The 21,449-nt window shown below is 38.8% G+C and overlaps 2 protein-coding genes across 2 annotated transcripts; both read right to left on the bottom strand.

Annotated features, from left to right (window-relative positions):
- Positions 1-388: 388 nt before the first annotated feature.
- LOC140139235 (craniofacial development protein 2-like) lies at positions 389-1,735 on the bottom strand. Its single transcript, XM_072161015.1, has one exon. It carries the CDS (start codon positions 1,733-1,735, stop codon positions 389-391), a length of 1,347 nt encoding a protein of 448 aa, XP_072017116.1.
- Positions 1,736-11,632: 9,897 nt separating this feature from the next.
- On the bottom strand, positions 11,633-18,410 carry LOC140139519 (cAMP-regulated D2 protein-like). Its single transcript, XM_072161245.1, has 4 exons — positions 17,995-18,410; positions 15,965-16,151; positions 13,449-13,573; positions 11,633-12,821 (listed from the first exon to the last, which is right to left on the bottom strand). Exons 1-4 carry the CDS (start codon positions 18,382-18,384, stop codon positions 11,766-11,768), a joined length of 1,758 nt encoding a protein of 585 aa, XP_072017346.1. The 5' UTR covers positions 18,385-18,410; the 3' UTR covers positions 11,633-11,765.
- Positions 18,411-21,449: the final 3,039 nt, after the last annotated feature.

The raw sequence follows: 21,449 nt of genomic DNA, 5'->3' as shown, positions 1-21,449 counted from the left end.
TTCTTTCCATTCATCAATGCCTCATTGCAGAAGTTGAGGACTATGTCATCAAGGTTGCACCGTTTTAGGACTTCAGGTGGAATCCCATCCTCACCGGTGCTTTTCCCTTCTCAAATGTCTTTTTTTTGCAGTGTCATATTCAACCTGATCAAAAGCATCAGTTCGCATGCTGAACTCTTCGTATACTTGATCTATGGCTTCATACTCATCGGTTACATCTGGTGGGTCTCCAAGTAGTTGCTGGAAGTGTTGGAACCAAGCATTCAGTCTTTCGCCTTGCGTATCCCCTTTTATTTGACCTTTTTTAGCAGATTTACGCCCACTAACTTCATTGATGAGGTCCCAGGCTGCCTTATGCTGGCAGTTGATGTTACAATTCTCCACCTCCTTAGCTCTCCTTGATCTTTCTTTTAAGGATTTGTTCATTTGCCTCTTCATAAACTTTTCTCAGATGATTCTTCTTAGACTGCAGTTCTGATCTTGACATGCTTGAAACTTCTTGGCTGTCCACCAGTTGCGCTTGCTGTAGTTCTCTCCTCGCTTCTTCAACCCTGGGATCATGCCAGATTGCTTCCTTAGGGCGCTTCCTAGCTTTTGGAATTAGCTCCTCCGCAATATCTTTGTTGGCCTGGATAAAGCATTCATACACTGCTGTAACATTATCATCACTGTTCTTCCTTAGTGCACTGAATTGGTTCTGCACCTTAATAGTGTAGCGCTCCTGAAGCTCATCATCATGTACTAGTTGTCTCCAGTCATACTTAACTTTCCTTGGTGGAGTTTTACCACTAGCTCTTAGACTAAGGCGTATCTTGGCTGTCACTATGCGGTGGTCTGAACCTATGCTAGCAAAGGAGTTGTAGGCACAGGAGTTGGTAACACTATTTCTCCACTTTCTGCGTACCAGGATGTAATCTATCTGTACCTTAAATCCAGATGGTAAGCTACACGTCCAGAGTCGTGGTTCCTTCTTCCTAAAACAAACATTTGTGATAACAAGATCATTTTCCAGGGCTAGGTTGTGAAGCATTTCACCATTTCTGTTGGTGGTTTCATGATATGGAAAGTTGTAGTATTCCTTGCCAACACGACCATTGAAATCGCCCATAACGATCAGAAAGTTGTGGGCTGGAACTTGTCGTATCGTTCTGTCTAGTAGTTGGAAGTGTTGTTCTGCATCTCTTTCCTCAGACACGTTTGTAGGACAGTAGGTGACAATAACTGTAGCCCTTGGATTGCCAGCAAAGGTCATGCTCAATATTCTAGGTGACACAGAGTTACAAAATAGAAATGCTCTCTTAGCTTTTGGGCTTAACAGTAGTCCGACTCCTCCAATGGATACTCCGCCAGTATTTCTCCAAGCAGAGGATGAGACGAGTTGATATCCATCATAAAGATCCTGATGCCTGATTTCCTCGTCTTGGTGCACAATTCGATGTTCCTGTATTCCAACAATGTCTTGGTTGTATAACTTGGCTAGACCACATATTTCCTCTTGAAGATGCATACTACTCATTGTTCTTGTGTTGAGAGTAGAAATGTACAACGACTTCTTACATTTAAGGAGTTTTGACTTACTTACTTTACTTAACTCACTTACTCCTCCTCTATCCGTGTTCACCCCTCCTTTCGGCTTTAAGGTGACCACTTCATGTATATCAGCAGGTGATACAGATTCAGAGCTAGGTGATGCTTTGGTAGGGGCTTTAACCCTAGTGCTTTTGGTTGTAGCCATTATTGTTAGTCTTTCTGTTGCTGTAGGTACTGTTGATGGTCGCAACTCCTATCAACAGGTGTCCTGTGGCCGTTGAGAATGAAAGTTGTGTTTCTTTCTTCATCCGCCCTCTGCACTTGTTACTTTTGTCTCCAACCAAAAGCGCCAAGTTGTTGCTCAGGTCTCAGGACTCCCTGATTTTGTTCACTGGCTGTACGATGAATTACCTTCAAAGCACCCTCTTGCCGTTGTTGAGATTAGATCCCAAATCCGCCTAAGGTAGTGGACTACCTTAGCTATTTAACCCATAGCTGGGACAAGCGTTGGTGAGCACCAGAGCGTATCCACACGCCGGTGGGTCATGCATACTGCACCTCTAGGGCCGCTTGTTGCTCCGAGATCCCCTACATATCAGCCTGGGGTCGCAAGATCCCAGTTACCAGTAGTGACCAACGTGGAGGTTATGTAGAAGTCTTGAGATAGGAGAGGCTATGTACTGGCAGGAGAAGACTTACTCAATCTGCTTCTCTTTTCACCTTTCGGCTAGCCAGCGGCAAGTTGGGTTCATCCGTAGTATAGGAGTGTTTCAAGCAAGCAAAGAAGTGAAGCAAACAAAGCGTAGCAAGGAGAAGGATAGGAAGGGAAGGAATGAAGGAAGGGAAGGAATGAATGAATGATAGGGAAACAGCAACTACAACTACTTCTACAACTACAACTATTATGCACTAGACGCATCACTATACTCCTGTGACAATTTGTCACTCACTTAGAAGAACTAACTGTACAGAAATGTACAAGGGAGAAAGGTTATAGTACCTCCCCCGCATGCAGGACAATGGTTGAGAATATCCATGCTTCGCACCAAGGCACAGTGTCATCGCCCCGATATCTTCATGGCAGAAATCGCCACGGTAGATTGAATCCACAGCCACGCATGACCATTTGTATCGACCTGTTTAATAGTTTTGAGTGGCATAATAGGCCGAAGGACATCAGACTAAGGCTACTGACAATAGCCCCGATGACCTCGGTGACTGACCTCGCTGTGTGTCAAGTCGAGCATGGTAGCCATAGGTCATATTCTTTTAGACTACCTTCACGATTGGCCGATACACTGCGCTATATAATTTGGCACATATAAATCAGAATTATTGCGGAATTATTGTCAGTATTTGACTCAAGACGCGGCAAGCTGCTGTCTCAAAGCGCAAGCTAACGACTATCATATCTGTTCAAAATATATATTCATGTGCAAGGAACCACATCTGGTTTCTTTATACGAAATCATTTACGGGAGATATTCATCATTTTCTACATATATTTTTAGGCTTTAATAAGGAACACTATACTACCAAATCGCAAAAGTGCATGGTAAAAGGAGCCCTGTACGTACGAGTGTACGTTACAATTTCAATGTTAAATATTTTCTTTAGAAAATGAAAGAACAAGGCTATAATGTCCCAGAACGGGCAAATATCTGAATTTCACTGCAAACCATTGACAAATAATAATGTCATTTGTTGACAGGAAAAGATTTATATCCCTGGACCCCGGGATTTACATATACATTACTTTTTCAAAGGTTACCTCGTGTACTTGATTTATCATGTTCATGAGAAGAAACTTGAATAATTTCCTTTGCATTTTTGCAAGGATCTAATGACCCGTGAATTCTGTATGGCTAAGAAATTAAGTTCAAATACAGGTAGACTTCGGACTATTAAATTTGTTACGATGATAAAAATATGGAATGACTTCCGCTTCCATTTTTTTGCATTCATAACCATAGATTTGGTCCCAGGATTACAGATCTAAGCAACATGAACATATTAATTAATTTACATGGTTTACAAAATTAATTCAGACAAAACAGGTAGAAAATTAAATCATTTTTACTTCAAAATTGTCAGGGAATGTTTTTAATAGTGCACTTTAAAATGTGCAGCCATGCAGGTGTAATTAGTTATTTCCAGCCTGACGCTGCGAGAAGAGGTCAACTGACCATGCTAACAAAGCCCAGCAGAAGTTTCGTGACAATCCTCACCAATTTGCAAAGAAGCTCTTTAATTACAAACAAAATCGACAACCATCATTTTAAAAACCAACAGCAGAAAGAAACCCCAGAGGATGATTTAAGGAAGCCCCATCATGCACTGCAAAAGTGTTATCACTAGAGTTTCAACTGCCACTTTACTTTTCAAATCCCATTGAATTATGTGCAAAAGATGTTGTTTAAGAATTGTGTGTGTGTCATTATTACTTGGTCGATTTCAGAACAAAAGTGATGTATGCATAGAGGATAATTCACACCTTCTACAGGTAACATAAAATATGAAATCGACTAGCATTTTGAATGTGTTTTTATTGTAAATATATCATTCCATATTCAAATTTAACCATGCACGTCTATGCAGTGTGCGAGCAGTGGTGTCATGTTCACTCACACAGCTGTGCTAACCGCAAGTCAACACAGTGGCGTGTTGCGTATAGTGCCTAAATCATCCTCTGAAGAAACCCTGAGGGACTACAAATACCATCCAGTGAAGAATATGAAGAGAGTTCAAGAACCAAAGAAATCGTTTAACGCCACCAATCCTTAAAGATACCCTATACCTTGTTAACAAGAAGTGTCCCAAAAACTGTACAGATCCTCTATGAAGTGATCTGCAACATTTGGAGAACAGCTGTTCTGTCTTTGAATTGCTGCCCGGGTCTGGCTGTTCTCTGGCTGAAAACACAAAAGACCCCACTATCTCTCTTTTCAGACCAAAAACTTGAAGATGAAGAATGCCAGTGGGAATATCGCCACAACCGGTGTTTTTTTGTGGGTTTTTTTTTCATTTTTATTATTTTATTTTTTGGTTAGGCTACGAGGGGTAGGGGCTACGATCACTCACTGTGCAATTTAACGGCGCGTACAGCGATCACGGCAGCTGTGAAATTCACTTTCATGTGGTTCCCGCGGTTCGAGCGTATGGCAAGTAGGCCTACTATTACTAGTATATGCACCAAAAAAAAATAGGCCCCTATACCGCGCTAGTTTTTTCTAGGAATATCATCCCTGGTTTTTTAAACTAGAAACCACGTTTATCGATGGAAATCCCGGTTCCTTGATCGACATAGCAGCTTTTTGGATCAAGAAATCCGGGTGTTGTTTTTTTTTCAAATCAAGGCACCAGGCTTTTCACCGAGGAAACCAGTCTTATCTTTTATTGGACAAACTACGTGCCATACGAGTGAGCGGTTTTGCCGTCTGTGTTTATTTCAGTAAATCATGCCGCACACCGCCTATGATTTGGCATGCCTTTATTATGCCTTTACGAAGCTCCCTCTGTTGTCCGTAGAAATATTTTATGTGCATATTGAAATCTTGTCAAATCTTCTCCATTGAAAAGCACGTAAGGCCCTGTATCCATAGGCTGTTCCCTTGTGGCATGTGCCCTTGTTCCGTGTTCACTTGTTCCCATGTGACCTGCCACACAGACAACGAACCTTTGTTTTGCTTAGTGGCCGTATCCATAGGTTGTCTGTGTTGCAGGTCACATGGGAACAAGTGAACATGGAACAAGGGCACACGCCACAAGGGAACAGCCTATGGATACGAGGCCTAAAAATCAACATTTTAAAGTGCCGTTTTCTACCCCGCGTGACATTATTTTTTACAGTTTTACCACGGAATAGGCCTGGAAGCGGCACTAGACATTAGCATGAAGCCGCATTCATATGTAAATAGCGTATTGTTATTTAAATTTGCGCCCAGACGTATTGAGGGCGACAGTCATGTTATCCAGACAGAGAATGTCTTGATGCGCCAGGCATGTCAAATTGCTGAGTGAATGTGTATAAATCCCCTTTCTGTATAGGTAATAAGCCAGTACATTTCGTGTTCCAGTTTGTTATAACAAAAAAATAAGTATTATATTAAATATATTAAGTGTATAAACTTTGAAATTGACGTGAATTTGAAGTGCAGAGCTCCAAATCTAGCTAAATCGTGTAGTGTGAAATTATGCTGTGTGACCCCCTCTGCGTGGTAGAATTATATTCATAAAACATTGAATTTAACATATAATATGGGCAGCCAACCACGATTTATCAGCATTTAAAAGATATATTAATTAACAAAGATAAATAATCAACAGTACAAATGACAATTTAACTAGTAAACAAGTCTGAAATCTTAAAATGTTGCCACGTGATTTCCCGAACACATGATATGTCTACATGTGACCATTATTCAGATTTACCGAAGTATTTGGAGTATGGTGCACGGCTTGCAGGCAACTGTGTATTTCTTTACCTCCGTATAAAATCAATAATTCATGCTGGGAGCCAAGTAACATTCTGTCTGCTTAGTGCATATTGGTATTTTATTTTACTTGAGAGCATATAGAAATACATAAAGACGAATAAGGCGCCATGATGGAAAGCTATGGAAGGTCAGGTCGGGTATCAAAGGTTATTTTAACTTCAAATACTACTTGTGTTTCACACCTTGCCTCTGTCACGTATTTCCTTCATGTTATTGACCTCAAGTCCTAATTTTGACTTTGCTATTGCAAAATGTCATTTCATATCAAATTAGTAGACTTTCTTTGAAACAAACATATCACTGGTGCCTGATGGGAATATCCGTCCGCCATTTCATTAAACTGGATCGTTTTCGCCTGGTTTGCGCCCAGATGTATTGAGGGCGCGCTATACTCTCATTGAACAGGCAAAGTTCGCAAAACTAACAACGTTGTTATTTGCCAATAGCAATTAACATGATCCAAGGGGTCGAACATGAATTATTCATAACGGATCGATAACTGGCCTCACTTTCTAGCTAGTAAACCAGCGGAATTTTTCATAGGTTGTGCGTTGCTAATAGAACACCGTGAATTTAGTGTCACCCCCTTGGTTTTACATCGGACCAAATTTAAAGCTTCAATTTTAAATTTTTATTATATATCGCAAACCGCGATGCTCCTCGAACTCGGGCCCTCGAACAGCGAACGAAGCGATTATTTAGCAGCGAGCGATTCATCATACAAGGCGCTAGCAAAAAAGCTGCTTGCTCTTATCGGCAATTTTTATTTTGCTACTCATACAAAATGTAGTTCAGATATATATTTTACCCGATATTTTACGTATGATGAATCTATGAGCCTATGTTCACATTGTGTAAATTGATTGGCGTAAGCAAAAGGGAGAAGCTGTCAATGTGCCACCCCTAGGGCCGGATTTATCTTTTTGGGAGCCCTGGGTCAGGCCAAAATTTAGAGGCCCCAAACTCATAGCGAAGCGGGCAAATAAAATTCAATTTTGAACAATTTTTAGCCCAAAATGAAGGTTTTTTTGCTATGTAAATTTTGCAATTTTAACATATTTTGGTCTTAAACATACGGTAGTATTTTGGGGCTAAAAAGGAACATGTACAGGGCATTTTGGGGCCCCAACATTTAGGGGCCCAATGGCAAATCTGACCCTGCCTTGGGGTCCAAGATAGTAACTCGGGCCCCAGAGAAAGTAACTCGTGGTCCGAGATAGTAACTCGGGCCCGACTTAGTAACTCGGGGTCCCGATATAGTAACTCGGGCCCCGATTTAGTAACTCGGGGCCCGAGATACCAACTCGGGGCCCCAACTTAGTAACTCTGGGCCCGAGATAATAACTTAGGCCCCAACTTAGTAACTCGGGGTCCAAGATAGTAACCCGGGCCCTAGATAGTAACTTGGGGCCCCGATAAATTAACTCGGGGTTCGAGATAGTAACTCGGGGTTCCGACTAAGTAACTCGGGACCCAAGATAATAACCGTACCCGGGGTCCGACTTAGTAATTCGAGGACCGAGATAGTAACTATTTAGAAGCCCGACTTTTTTTTTTTGTCAAAATTGTTTATGCCGAAAAATAACGAACATTTGCACTTTTCTTTCCATTACTGTAATTATTGTGAAGTACCATATATACGGTATCTGTGGTATAGGCACATAACCAGTGCTGCGGATGTAGATCAAATAGGCCTATGTTAGGTAAATATTTCACCTGATGACCCCCCCCAAGTTGACATATAAAATATAATAATCTGTATTTTCGCTCCAAAAGGTGAAATTTCACGGGACATTTCATGACGCTATTTCGGCATTTTTATTTTCTCAGACAACTTGACCTTGTGGTCATCTATCAGATTTTCTTACCAATCATTTTGTTATCCTAACTACAGTTCGCCCTTCGAAAAGTGAACTTCAATGTACGTGGTGCGAAAATTTTCATCGCGGCGTTCGTGGATTTTTTTATGTTCCCGTTTTTCTAGTTGCGTAGCAAGACATGAACAAGGAGTAGTTAGTACGGGCCTGTACTACGGGGCCCCTTTTTACATCTCCTATATTAACCCTATCCCTAAGGGAACATCCCAAAATTTCGATGAAGTCCTATAAATAAAAATCCTTTCGTTAGGACTCTGAATCCCTGTCCCCCTGCCTCTGACTCAAGTGTGATCACACTTGAAATATGCGAAAATGTGAAATATCGAAAATTCTAGTATTTCTAGGGCCGTCGCTTTGGGAATGGAGTTGTGTGACAATGTTCGGATATTAATCAAGTTTAGACTACAATTGAAGACTTTTGCTTTGCACCCTATAATCAACTCGTAATCGACGGGACTCCTAAGATCGTGGATTGAATATAGAATGGCAGGCACACAATTGGGTGCATTGTGTGATTGACGCACGCCTTTGTTAATTTACGCGGTGTAAGTTTGGACGTAATTGAGTCCCGCAATAACGCAAAACCGAATAATTGTCGCCTATTACGAGCTAATCAGACAAGACTCGAATTAAGGGGTACTACACCTCTGTGGTAAATTTTTGACAATTTGTGCATTTTTCTCAAAAAATAATAACACACTGGTAAAAAAAAAATTATGTATATTATTGGGGCAAGGAATCCAATTAATACACTGAAATTTCAGTGACTCAAGACAAGCGGTTCAGTATATATGATAGGAAATGAGGTACATTCTAGCGGTACCTCTTTTCTTATCATAAAAAACGAACCGCTTGTCTTGGGTTACTGAAATTCCAGTGTAGTAATTGGATTCCTTGCCCCTATAATATACATAACTTTTGTTACCATTGTGTTTTTAGTTTTTGAGAAAAATGCAAAAATAGACACAAATTTATCGAGGGGTGTAGTACCCCCTTAAGGCAAAACTTTTAGCTGGCCCCGGGCTATTAGGTAATAAACACACAGGAAACAAGAAGGAAATATTTGGAATCTTTGTTGTTGGTTTTCATTTGATCGGGAATGATGTGAACGTATTTATTCATCTGTCATTAACCAATAAAAAGCTGCACGGGTTGCAAATTTTCAAAGTGCACTATTAAAAGCATTTCCCGACTATTTTTAACTAAAAATAATTACATTTTTGTCTGAATTAATTTAACTATTTTTAACTATGAACATTAATTTATAGTTTGCATGTTTCCTTATAATCCTGAGCCCAAATCTATGGTCATGAATTTTGAAACGTTGATCAAAATTGGAAGATGAAGTCATTCCATATTTTTATCATCGTAACTAACTTTAAAGGGAGTATCCGGCAATCATAATATTATGCCTTATAACTTCAATAATTTCCTTTGTATTTTTGCAATAATACAATGACCCGTGAAATTTGTAAAGAAATAAATTCATTAAAGGTAGACTTCGGACTATTAAAGGAAGACTCCGGCAATTACAACATCATGCCTTATATGTAAGAAAAATAATTATCAAGGACAAATCACATGGTTTTATTTAAAACAAACTCATATTGACCATAAAACGAATAAAAACATTCGGGTTTCAACACGCGATATTCAAAATTCCCGCGGTGAGTACAATTTAGATTGCCTAGTTGAGATGGATTGGGCAAATAAATATAAAATAGTTACCAAAAGCACCAAGTTCATGAAGTCATAAAAGAAATCAGGGACCACCTATTCCCATTTTACATATCAACATTATTTCCCTAATGTGTTAGCAACACATATCCAAAATTTTAACGAAATCCGTTGATAGTAAGCTTTCCAAAATAAAGTGAATTTAAAACATCAGTGATGTACCACTTTTTGGCTTATACCATTAGAAGCATGTACGCGTCATTGATACTGATGCCACCAATTGAACGAGAAGATTTGCCCCTTCATTTTGCATACCACTTTGTCCAATTTCTTTTTCTCATTTCTTCACAAAATGCAAAAAAAAAAGCACAAAAAATGCAATGGGTGTAGTACCCCCTTAATGAATTTATTTTTTAGCTATACAAATTTCACGGGTCATTGGATTATTGCAAAAATACAAAGGAAATTTCTTCTCATGAATCCCATGGACATGATGGAAACCTTAAAAGTAATGTAGGCCTATACATAAATCCCGGGGATATGAATCATTCCTGTCAAGAATTGACATATTATTTGTCAATGGTTTGCAATGATATTCAAATATTTGCCTGTTCTGGGCCATTATAGTCCGTTTGATTTTCTATAGAAAATATTTGACATTAAAATTGTAACGTACACTCGTAGTCATAGTTCATTGAATTTACAACCGTATGACAAAACAGACGAAAATAGCAACTCTGGAAAATATAACACAATAACACTTGAGGTTTTGACTTTTAAAACCTACATTTTGGTCAAAAATTGTACTAAAAAGGTAAAGGGGTAAAGGAGACGATCCTGTATAAACAGTGATCGGAATGCCCATCTCTCTTTCATTGGCGATAGGACCAGACTCCTCCATGTAATGTTGCTATAGGGGGATCGCTACACCTCCTCTACAGCGAGTCTGTTACCTTCCCAGCATTTAAGAATGCCGGTACCCATTTAAACACCTGGGTGGAGAGGAGTAATCGAGATAAAGTGCCTTACTCAAGGGCACAACACGATGGCGTCGCCGGGGCTCGAACCCGCAACCTTCCGATTATGAGTCCCCGTTCCGCTAGGCCACCGTGATCCTCACTACTAGGATAGCTCTTTTCAACAGATTTACCACATTCGCCTTGCTATAAACATTGAATTGTGTTATATGTTGACCTAATGAGAAAAGGGGAAGTGTTAGCTTTCGCTCGATATAATAAAATTGTATACAATAAATACCATTCATCTTGTGTGTCGGCATTAATTTTGTCTAAATAATTATCTGAGCACAAGGTCATAATTCCTTCCGACCCACCATTATTTCCTACAACTTCCTGTCACCTCTCTTTTTGTCTTTTCTGTCTTTTACCAATATTTAGTATTAATATTAACCCTAAACACTCAGAGGGTTTTTTTGCTATCGGAAGGAAGAGAACAAATGAAAAAGGAGAGAAGCCTATGAACAAAGAATTCACTTGGCACCCCGGGATTCGACCCTCAGACCCCTCCCATTCCAGGCAGTAGATCACAGACCTGTACCTACGGCGGTGTCGCTGGCCCGGTCAGCGTTTCCACGGGTATGACTTAGGGTGATTACATCATCGCATCACGTGGCATGCATGCATGCTGACGGGTTTTCCCCGTGTTGGATACTGTTGGATTGGTCAGTGTTAGAGTTATATATGGATCATTCTATGGAAAAATACATTACTTAAGAAGTACACTCCAGTTTTTAGCAAAATGGCTAAAACTGGAAAAAAATGGCTCTTGCCATCTCAATCGTCTTAAAATCACGACATTTGCATGTAAATGAATAACCTTATATTTTCAAATTTTTTATATATATTTATAATACATTTTCATATTTAAAAGGAGTATGTCGTGATCTCCTAGCTTCCTCTTTTTTATGATATTTTCAGTATTATAGATATCCACGAAAAAGGCTTATTCCCAAAATTTCAGTTGATTCTGATTTTGCTTTTGCGAGTTATGCATGGTTATGTGTATTACACTGCTTCATGGGCCACTGTGTTAAATTACGTTCTGGTACATCAGAACGTAATTCAAATTTGGTGATATTTGTTTCGAGATGAGGCAGTGGATCATGAAAAAGTTTGTCTCGAAGAAGCTATCAAGGTGATAAGAGAGAGCGAAAAAAATACTCATATTATGGTGAAGACTTCAAACAGTTATGTACATTTATCGAGCTTTTCACGGAGTACCCAATTTCATCCCAAAATGTGCACCCTTTAGACCTATAATCTAAGAACAAACCATTATCTGGCTGTGTGAACCTCATACTAGGCCAGTTATCATTCGTATCATAAGCTGGCCACGAAGAAAAGTCCTTAGTCTCTGTTCTCCAGTCGTCATCATCAGGATTTCCCGTATGCGCAAAATTAGTCCAGTAGTACAACATACTGTCAGCTAGTCTCTCTTCAGTCGCATTATATGTATAGTTCTGTAAGACCGCGTTATGAAACATGAATAGGGAGTCTCCATTATGACAGGAGTAACCGATACAATAATTTAAATTGGTGACATTTTGCGACAATGGGTTGTCATAAATGTAGTGATAAACTGTGATATCATTAGACGTGACTATGTTGGAAACATATCGACTGGAACATACGGCATTAAAATCGGTCAACAAGACGCCGAGAGTGTCGCGGTTATCAACTCCTATAATAGCAGGATACTGTACGGCGATTTTAGCGGCTTTTTCAGCGGGAAAATGCTGTAGTATAAACTTGAGGTAATCTGGCAAATCCATTGGTTCTTGATTGAGCTGAAAAGCAAAATTTCGCGCATCATCGCGAGCGACTCCAATAATCATAGGTTTACGTTGAAATTGTATCGTTTCAAAGGCATCCAGAAGCTGCATGTGTATTAGGTCCCCATCTATAACCGGACTCCATGGTTGCATATATTGTATAGAACCTTCTCCATCAACTTGGCCTGTATCGCTGTACATCAACAGCGTCTGAATATTCAATATCGTTTCCACGGGCAGTTTCCTCAGACACGCAGGGCTAGCAGTGACACAGCCTGCGTATCGAGCAAACTTCTTGCCGAAAAGAGGCGCGTCGGCATTTGCCTTACGGAACTGACCAGTGACGTAAATGCTAGTCATGATGGCTTGGTGGAAAAGATTTTCGCTGCTTGGAGAGGTTAAATGGACTGCTGTTGACTCTGCTCCCGAAGATGGTCCCATCAACGTGACCTATACAAAAAGCAAGCATAAGTTAAATACGTGAATTGCAAAATATGCAACACTGAAGGAAAGGTGTCAGAATAATAATTGCATGAGTAAAAATTAGCATCGCAGCAAAAACAAAATTTATTACAGAAAGCCAAACGTTTTAAAAGCGTTCCAAACCATTATTGAAAACAGGATGCAAAACATTTCACCATGTTATTTAAGAGTTCACAAAATAATTTGCAAAAATGTTTGCCAAAAAGTATATAATGATGACCTTTTAAAGCCCTTGTTGGAGTGGGGTTTTTTTTCATATGAAGCGTATTAGAAACGTTGTCATGACCTTTATATAGCCCAACATTGAATAAAACTGAAATTAATTTCAACAACATTAGTTCCGAAGTGTCCTCGCTCATGGACAAACGAAGATGTGGAGACGGTATGTTGATGACACTTTCGTCGTCAACCAACCCGACACCCATTTTGTTCATAGCGAACGTACTGCAATCTGTCCCTGAATATGCTGACAGGAATAGTAGCACAAAACGGAATTTCGCACTCTTTCGTGCTGGTCAATTGGACAATCCATCAAAACAAAATACTAGGAAGTTCCGATAGGAAAGCAACATACAAATTTACTGTTAATTATACCTTGTCAGGGTCACCTCCAAATGCGACAATATTTTGCTGTACAAATTTCAATGAAGCTTGCTGGTCTCGAATGGCGAAATTACCGAGTATTGTATCATCTCCTGTGTACAAGAAACCCAAAGCACCTGAAAACAGAAAAGGTAAAAATATACGATTTAAATTCGGCAATTATAACAGCTAAATGCCCAACTGTATGAGTGGTAAACAAACAAAAATTGACCTCCGTATATGACCTTGAAAACCACCAATAGACGACTTAAAATATTGCAATTACCCAAATTTAGTTGCAATGGGATTAGAACTGTTCATACGAGACCAAATTTTAGGTAAATGTCTCATTTAAGACAGGCCATCACGATATGCTGACCTTAATTAGCATATCGTGATGGTCTGTCTTAAATGATACATTTACACGTTGACGTCAAATGACCTTTGACCTCAGTTATGTGACCTTCGATACCACCAAAACAGGTTGGTTGCACTACGATTTCAACTGTTCATACGAGACCAAATTTTAACAAAGAGTCTTACATTGGTATTTTACAAGTTGACCTCAAATGACCTTTGTCCACAGTATTATTATGACCTTGAACACAATCAAAAGATGCGAGTTCCCATAGTGCAGCTATGACCATGATGACCCTAGTTCGGTTACAAAACGATTTAAACTGTTCATATGAGACCACCAAAATTTTACGAAATACAGCATCCGGAGAGACAGAGGGGCGGAATTCGGACATTGCAACAACAGGGCAAAAAAGAAGAACAAAATAGGGGCAACACAGATTTGCATATAACAAAATTGCTGCTTTAATAGGCAAGGCTCAAGTTTCAAAATTCTGGGTCGATTCTGGGTATGACCTATACCAATGTATTCTTCTCATTTAGGGATTCAGAAAAAGTATATAGTTTGACCTGTCTCCGATATTATACAGTTCTTAGGTTATAGACATGAAGGTCAAATGTCAAATTTTGGTCTATACTATTGTCCACAGGGGTAACAAAATAAAACATGCTCCGATTTTGATCATTATTATGTTTTGATGAATCCAAGTGTGTGAAAATATTGGATCCACCTCATACATGTCATAATAATGATAAAATTGGATGTTTTACGCCCAATGTTTATTGGCCTCGCTGTGAGTTTTAAAATATTGGACGAGACGTATGTCAAAACTCATAGCTCGACCAATAAAATATGGGCTCAATCGATCCAATTTTATATCAAAGTGGTTTCAAATTGTTCTACAAATAATGAAAAAAAATACAATATTAGGTGGTGTTTGTTAATATTCTCCAAATTTTTGAAATTTGGGCACTGTATTAGCGGCCATTTTTGTTTTATGTAAATAAGCATTTTTTTTCTGTTACCTTCTTTTTTTTTTGGTTTTTTTTGGGTTTTTTTTATATGTTGCTCAGGACGGTGTTTATAGAGTCACTAGCAAGTAGAAACATAGGTGTTCCAATTTTGTCTAGGCAAACCCATTATTTTACTTAAAGAGGAAGCCCCGCCAGAGCAGTTCTTCTGGGGTGAACCAAACCTGCCTGGTTATCAAATTAATCAGTTTAATAGGCAAGGCTCAAGTTTCAAAATTCTGGGTCGATTCTGGGTATGACCTATACCAATGTATTCTTCTCATTTAGGGATTCAGAAAAAGTATATAGTTTGACCTGTCTCCGATATTATACAGTTCTTAGGTTATAGACATGAAGGTCAAATGTCAAATTTTGGTCTATACTATTGTCCACAGGTGTAACAAAATAAAACATGCTCCGATTTTGATCATTATTATGTTTTGATGAATCCAAGTGTGTGAAAATATTGGATCCACCTCATACATGTCATAATAATGATAAAATTGGATGTTTTACGCCCAATGTTTATTGGCCTCGCTGTGAGTTTTAAAATATTGGACGAGACGTATGTCAAAACTCATAGCTCGACCAATAAAATATGGGCTCAATCGATCCAATTTTATATCAAAGTGGTTTCAAATTGTTCTACAAAAAAAAAAAAAAATACAATATTAGGTGGTGTTTGTTAATATTCTCCAAATTTTTGAAATTTGGGCACTGTATTAGCGGCCATTTTTGTTTTATGTAAATAAGCATTTTTTTTTCTGTTACCTTCTTTTTTTGTTGGTTTTTTTGGGGTTTTTTTATATGTTGCTCAGGACGGTGTTTATAGAGTCACTAGCAAGTAGAAACATAGGTGTTCCAATTTTGTCTAGGCAAACCCATTATTTTACTTAAAGAGGAAGCCCCGCCAGAGCAGTTCTTCTGGGGTGAACCAAACCTGCCTGGTTATCAAATTAATCAGTGACAAGATTATCTCTGGATTTGACAGGTGGTAATTGATGCAATAATATTAAAACATCAATCAGCACCTGTCAAATTCAGAGATAACCTTGTCACTGATTAATTTGATAACCAGGCAGGATTGGTTCACCCCAGAAGAACTGCTCTGGCGGGGTTTCTCTTTAATATTTTTTTTTTTTTCATACATGATATCTCACCTATTCGGAAGTTTGGAACCACGGCCACTACAGAAGAGTTTGCCAAAAATCGCCCGTCGAATTTTGGACGTGAGTTTGAATTCATGACAAAATATCCCCCGTGTAATATGACAATAACGGGGTAATTTGACGTAGGGTTGGCGTCTAGTGGCGTATAGATATTGACGTACAAACAATCTTCACTCATCTGAAAACAAAGTTGAGAACAATAATCAACAGGTAATAGTTGTTACCAACTTGAACTATAGACTGGTTCGCTTCAAGTTCGGCAGTGACGTTAATGCTTGAGGTGAACCAATAACCTACCTTGTTAAAGAAAAACAAGATAAGATTTGAGTAAATGATTCCGTTCGTGTATTGTTTTCTATTGGTTGACATTTGTTTCCAAAGTAGATATTTTTAATCGACAGACCAAAGTTCTTTTTTTTAGTAAACACGCTGCCCCTTGCTTAAATCACGGAAGTTTTCCAGAGCAGCCAGCAAATATAAACGTTGAACAAACAGTGCATCTGGTCGGATTCGAACCGGCGACCTTCGTAATAGTAGCACGACGCTCTAGCCAACAGAGCCACAGAGGCACGCTGGAGAAGAGTGGAAGACATTCGCCGTTGAAGTGATGATGTAACATGATTAACTACCATAGCAACAGGTTAAAACAATTTTTGAATATATCGCCCTGCACTACAAGCAGGTTGCATTCATCACCAGTGTATATGTTTGCAATCATAGATTGAACACAGTTATTGTTAAATACATGTATGCACACAACACAGGGGCACTCACAATAGGCAATTGAACCCTACTGGTAGCGCTGTGTTGTAGCTATAGGGGATGAACTAGTTAGCGTCATATATCAAAAAGTATAAAAGCTATAATTTTAGTACTTGCTCTATGTTTCAATTCCTTATTTTGTTCCAAATATCTGAATTTTCAACCCGGTACAAGCTTTAATAACGGGGGAACATACATTTTTAAAAAAAAAAATAATCCTACCATCTATCAAAACTCGCCGTGTTATTCCAATGCACATTTTGCTTCACCGGGCAGCCCTGGTTTGGTCGTAGTTGGAAGATTGGTGTCATAAAACCGTAATAGGTACAAATTTAGTACTTTCTGTCAATCAAGTATGGCTTATTCTCTACATAATAATTAGCATAGTCCTTATAATAACGGTGGTCCGCCTTCATGCGTAAATGACAGCAAACCAGTGAAAAATACCCCAAAACTCGGTCAGTGGAGCTCCGCTCGTACATGTCAATAGCGTCATTATCGATTGGATTAGTCGTCCGTAGCGGACAATTCGGTCGCTCATTGGATTAATATTATCATGTGGTAATAAATTTGCTTTGGACAATAGATTACTATATAATGGTTTAGTACTGCATATATCGGTTTAATCTTCAATAAGCGGGTTTATGGCTGGAAAGGTCACGGTGAATTTGCCGTGGACGTAACTGCACTATGACAAGCTAATACAATACCGCTCATTTCAAAGATACTAATCTTTCAGTTAAATTGCGAGTGATCAACATGATGAATATTCAATTCTTTGACATCTATGGTTCAATGCAGAGATACCGCGTGAACGTAGTAGTGCAGTGCTATATATTCAAAAATTGTTTAAACTATTCTCTGTCGAACTTATGTAATAATCGGATTAACTACCTAGCAATATATGAATACAATTTTTGAATATATCGCCCTGCACTACAAGCAGGTTGCAATCATCACCTGTGTATGTCTGCAATCCAAGATTGAATACAATACCGCTCTTTTCAAAGATTCTAGTTTTACAGGTGCGAGTGATTAGCATTTCTTTGACACCTATACCAAAGGCAAAAATAACAAAATAAAAATGTCAGTATTTTTCAGAAATCAATTTTAAATGGCTTTTTGAAGTTTGAACTGAATCCACTTTTGCCTAAACAGTTGTATGCCTGTTATTTTAATTCTTAATCTTGTCTTTTTTTTTTTAAAAACCTCATAAAAACCACCACTTGTTCTTCATAGGTCTTTAAAACAAAACTTACCTTCGTTTCATTATATGGGAATTGTGGGCATGATAGAGAATGTTCCGTTGTATTTCTGGGTTCACTCCACGGCTCTGGTTCCTGAGGAGGAGCCCACCTGAGGTCTCCCACAGGAGGTGCTGCGTACGGTATGCCAAGGAATGCACGAGCCTCCTCAAAGTAGATCCCATGTACTGTACCATGTGCGGTGTCCACCACAGGCTGACCATTCGAGTAGCCATCCACTATTACTTGATCATGGTCATTTTGGTAATCTTTGGAAAGTTTTCCTCCGGATTTCCTTAAACCATTATCAGCAGATATTGGCCTATTTAGTACTATCCCTATAATAATAATACATGCTATCAATTCCAAGTACAGATGGGTACATTTTCTTTCATAGTCACCCATAATTTCACCGCAGTAGCTGGCGAATGTAATAGTAGGCCTGGCCCGGAGCCCGGGGGGGGGGGGCACTTCAATTTGAAATGGATATAGGTGTAGGGCTGGCGCTTTCGCACTAAGGGGCATTCGGTGAGAGCAACATGTAAAAATATGGGGTCATTGGGTGAGAGCATGATTTTTGGCATTCGGTGAGAGCAAAATGTAAAAATATGGGGTCATTGGGTGAGAACATGACCTTTTTTAAATGGAATCTTTGGGTGAGAACCAAAACAGCGCCACAAAAACCTCGAAAATCGAATTTCTAGTTCTAAATGGCTTCAAATTTCTTTATTTTTTCAAAATAAGTAACAAAATCAGTGATAAATGAAAGTTGCTGTTCAAATTGAACTTGTAAGGGTCTTTGGGTGACAGATCAAATGGAAAAATAGGGGTCTTCAGGTTACAGAGCGCAGAGCGAGCATGTGTTCGTAAAAAATATGGGGTCTTTGGGTGACAGCGATGCTGAAAAAGGGGTCTTAACAGCCCTACATACGCGTCACCTCCAAAGTTGGAGTGCCCCCGGGGCCCGGAGGCCTGGAGTAGCTTGAAGTCTATCAGTTCGCGCACGGAAATGGACCGGAATGCGAAGTGGCAGTCATGGGCAGGTACGGCGCGGCGCTGCACATTAAAGTTGCATAAACTATGTAAGTACAAGCACAGTGGTACAAGCGATTTGTCTGCTATGCGGTACAAGACTATAGAACAAATCAAATCTTTGAACCATGCTTAATTAGCCAGAAATAGTTATTAGTAATCTTTTGTGAAATTCGCGAATAAGCAAACTTGGCCTTCACAGTGTTATGCACAGATACAAGCGACCTTTTGAGGTCATCTAAATTTCCTTAGCAATAATTTTGTTACCATGTAAAGCTACAGTTTACTGGGTTTTGGTATTTTACCACGCAGTGCATGACGCTTTTGCCGGTTTGGGATTTTATTTTCCCACATTAGTTTGACCAATGTTTTTTGGCATTCTTGAACCTGAAATGATAATGATTTGATTGGTTTCATTTTTCGATGAGGGGTCGAAGGTCAGAGTTGGGCCAAAACTTAGAAATAGTACCACTATGTTGTAATGTATCTCAAATTGGTCCTCTCATAACAGGGACTACAAAAGTTAATTGTCATATTTTTCTACGGTGCTTAGCTCATGAGTTATAATGTCGAATAGGTCAAATGTCAAAAATTTCATACACACAGGTCAAAATTAAAAATGGTCCGATTTCATCGAAACTGGTTTCAAATTACTCCCCCTTTCGGTTAGCAACTATTCCAAACGAATTTTCATCGAATGGTAGTGAGTTTTGGCAAATATTGCACTGATCATTTCATAGCGAGTGTGTAGAAGAATTTAAATATCACAGATATACTTTTGTAGGTCTTGTGGTTCTTGAGTTATGTTATAAAGAGGGCTGGAACAACAACACTTTTGTAAACGTACATAACTCATTAACAACAATAAATCAAGCAAGTTTTCAAAGTGTATGATTTGCAGAATGAACTTTTGCAAAACATCAAAGTGTTATTTTGCAATAATATATTAATTTAGATATTGAAAGTCGATATTTTGGCTGCTTCGACCAACAATACCGCGTCTACCCTTAACATAAGAAATCTCAATCATATACTTGATTCACAATTTTAGTGCAATTTTGTATTGTCATATCCCCCGTCAGAGTTCATGCAGCCACGAATCTATAGAAATGTGTACAAGCATAACGTTTGATCCATGATTTCATCCGATTCTGAGGTTATACATTTCTCAAGTAAACTATTTTCTTATTTTGTTTGCCCAGAGGAGTAATTTAAGACTAATTTCGATTGAATCGGTTGATTCAGAAGTATGGGAAAAACCTTTACCCCCCCCCCTTTTTTTGACGTGCCAAAAATCTTTGCCCCACCCCCTTTACACACTAAGATTTAGGGGAACCCGAATTTAAAACCTTAAATTGTCTTATCTTAATAATGCGAGCGCATCGAGCAGGAAATTTTGCCTATTTCAAAGTGTTTCTATTGTTTTCCTACTAACCTTTTTAGGGCTTATGATAAATGGGCAATGGAGTTTAAAGGGCATACAGCCTGTCTCAAAAAAAATTGTGCAAGTAAAAAGCGCCCTCTATGGCAATTAGAAAATATCGTTATGTCATGATGCTTACATGCATGATAATGTTCTCCTACTACCCTTTTTAGGGCGTATGATAAATGGGCAATGGAGTTTAAAGGGCATATATATTGCTCGGACAACATCATATCATTGGCAAGCTAATATTAAGAGGACAATGAAAATGACTCCTTTTTTGAGAAGATAAGTCGCTTAAAATTGATATTCCGCAAAAACCAACTGTAAGCGGTGAGTTCCTTCGAACGAGACGGATTTGACATAGAAAAAAACTGTGATGTCATAAAATGAAGTGTGCCAGCTTTGAGAGAATGGACTGTCAACACTCAATGCACAGAACGTATACTGTTTTGTTATCAGAAAAAAAACTCTGAATCAAGTATTACAAATTTAATGGTTTTTACACATAAAATCAGGCCGCTGCTTTATTATATATTAGTAAATTGTGACATTACAATTATCAAGTTGACATGGTTGATGAGAAATATTTTGACTAAAAATAAAAAATATTTTAGACCAATGTTACCGTGCGATCTTAGAATTTGAGCGTGATGTATATCCATATTGCATTTATTATGCAAATAAACAATTTCAATGGCCTTTTGTTGAACTTTTCCGATTTCTCATGGTACAAGGTCGCGCATTATACACATGACTGAATTTCAAAAGAGCTCATATCAAGGGATCGTGTGTATGTAACATGACTCTTCATTTACTGTGACGTCATCAGTCTCCTGCTTGGAAATCAATATCGCTTCGAACGGGGGAAGGACCGTACGAGGCAGCATTTTACCAACACAATCTCTCTTTTTTCAGGAGAAATACGAATAAAAAAATTGCAACGAGTGTCAACTTGTAATGTAATAATTATTCTCTTCGAATGGAGTTAAACTTGTTTTTGCAATAGATATGC

The sequence above is a fragment of the Amphiura filiformis genome, chromosome 18 (assembly GCF_039555335.1).
Source record: "Amphiura filiformis chromosome 18, Afil_fr2py, whole genome shotgun sequence".
Lineage (NCBI taxonomy): Eukaryota > Metazoa > Echinodermata > Ophiuroidea > Amphilepidida > Amphiuridae > Amphiura > Amphiura filiformis.
This window is presented reverse-complemented; position numbering and strand designations above follow the sequence as displayed.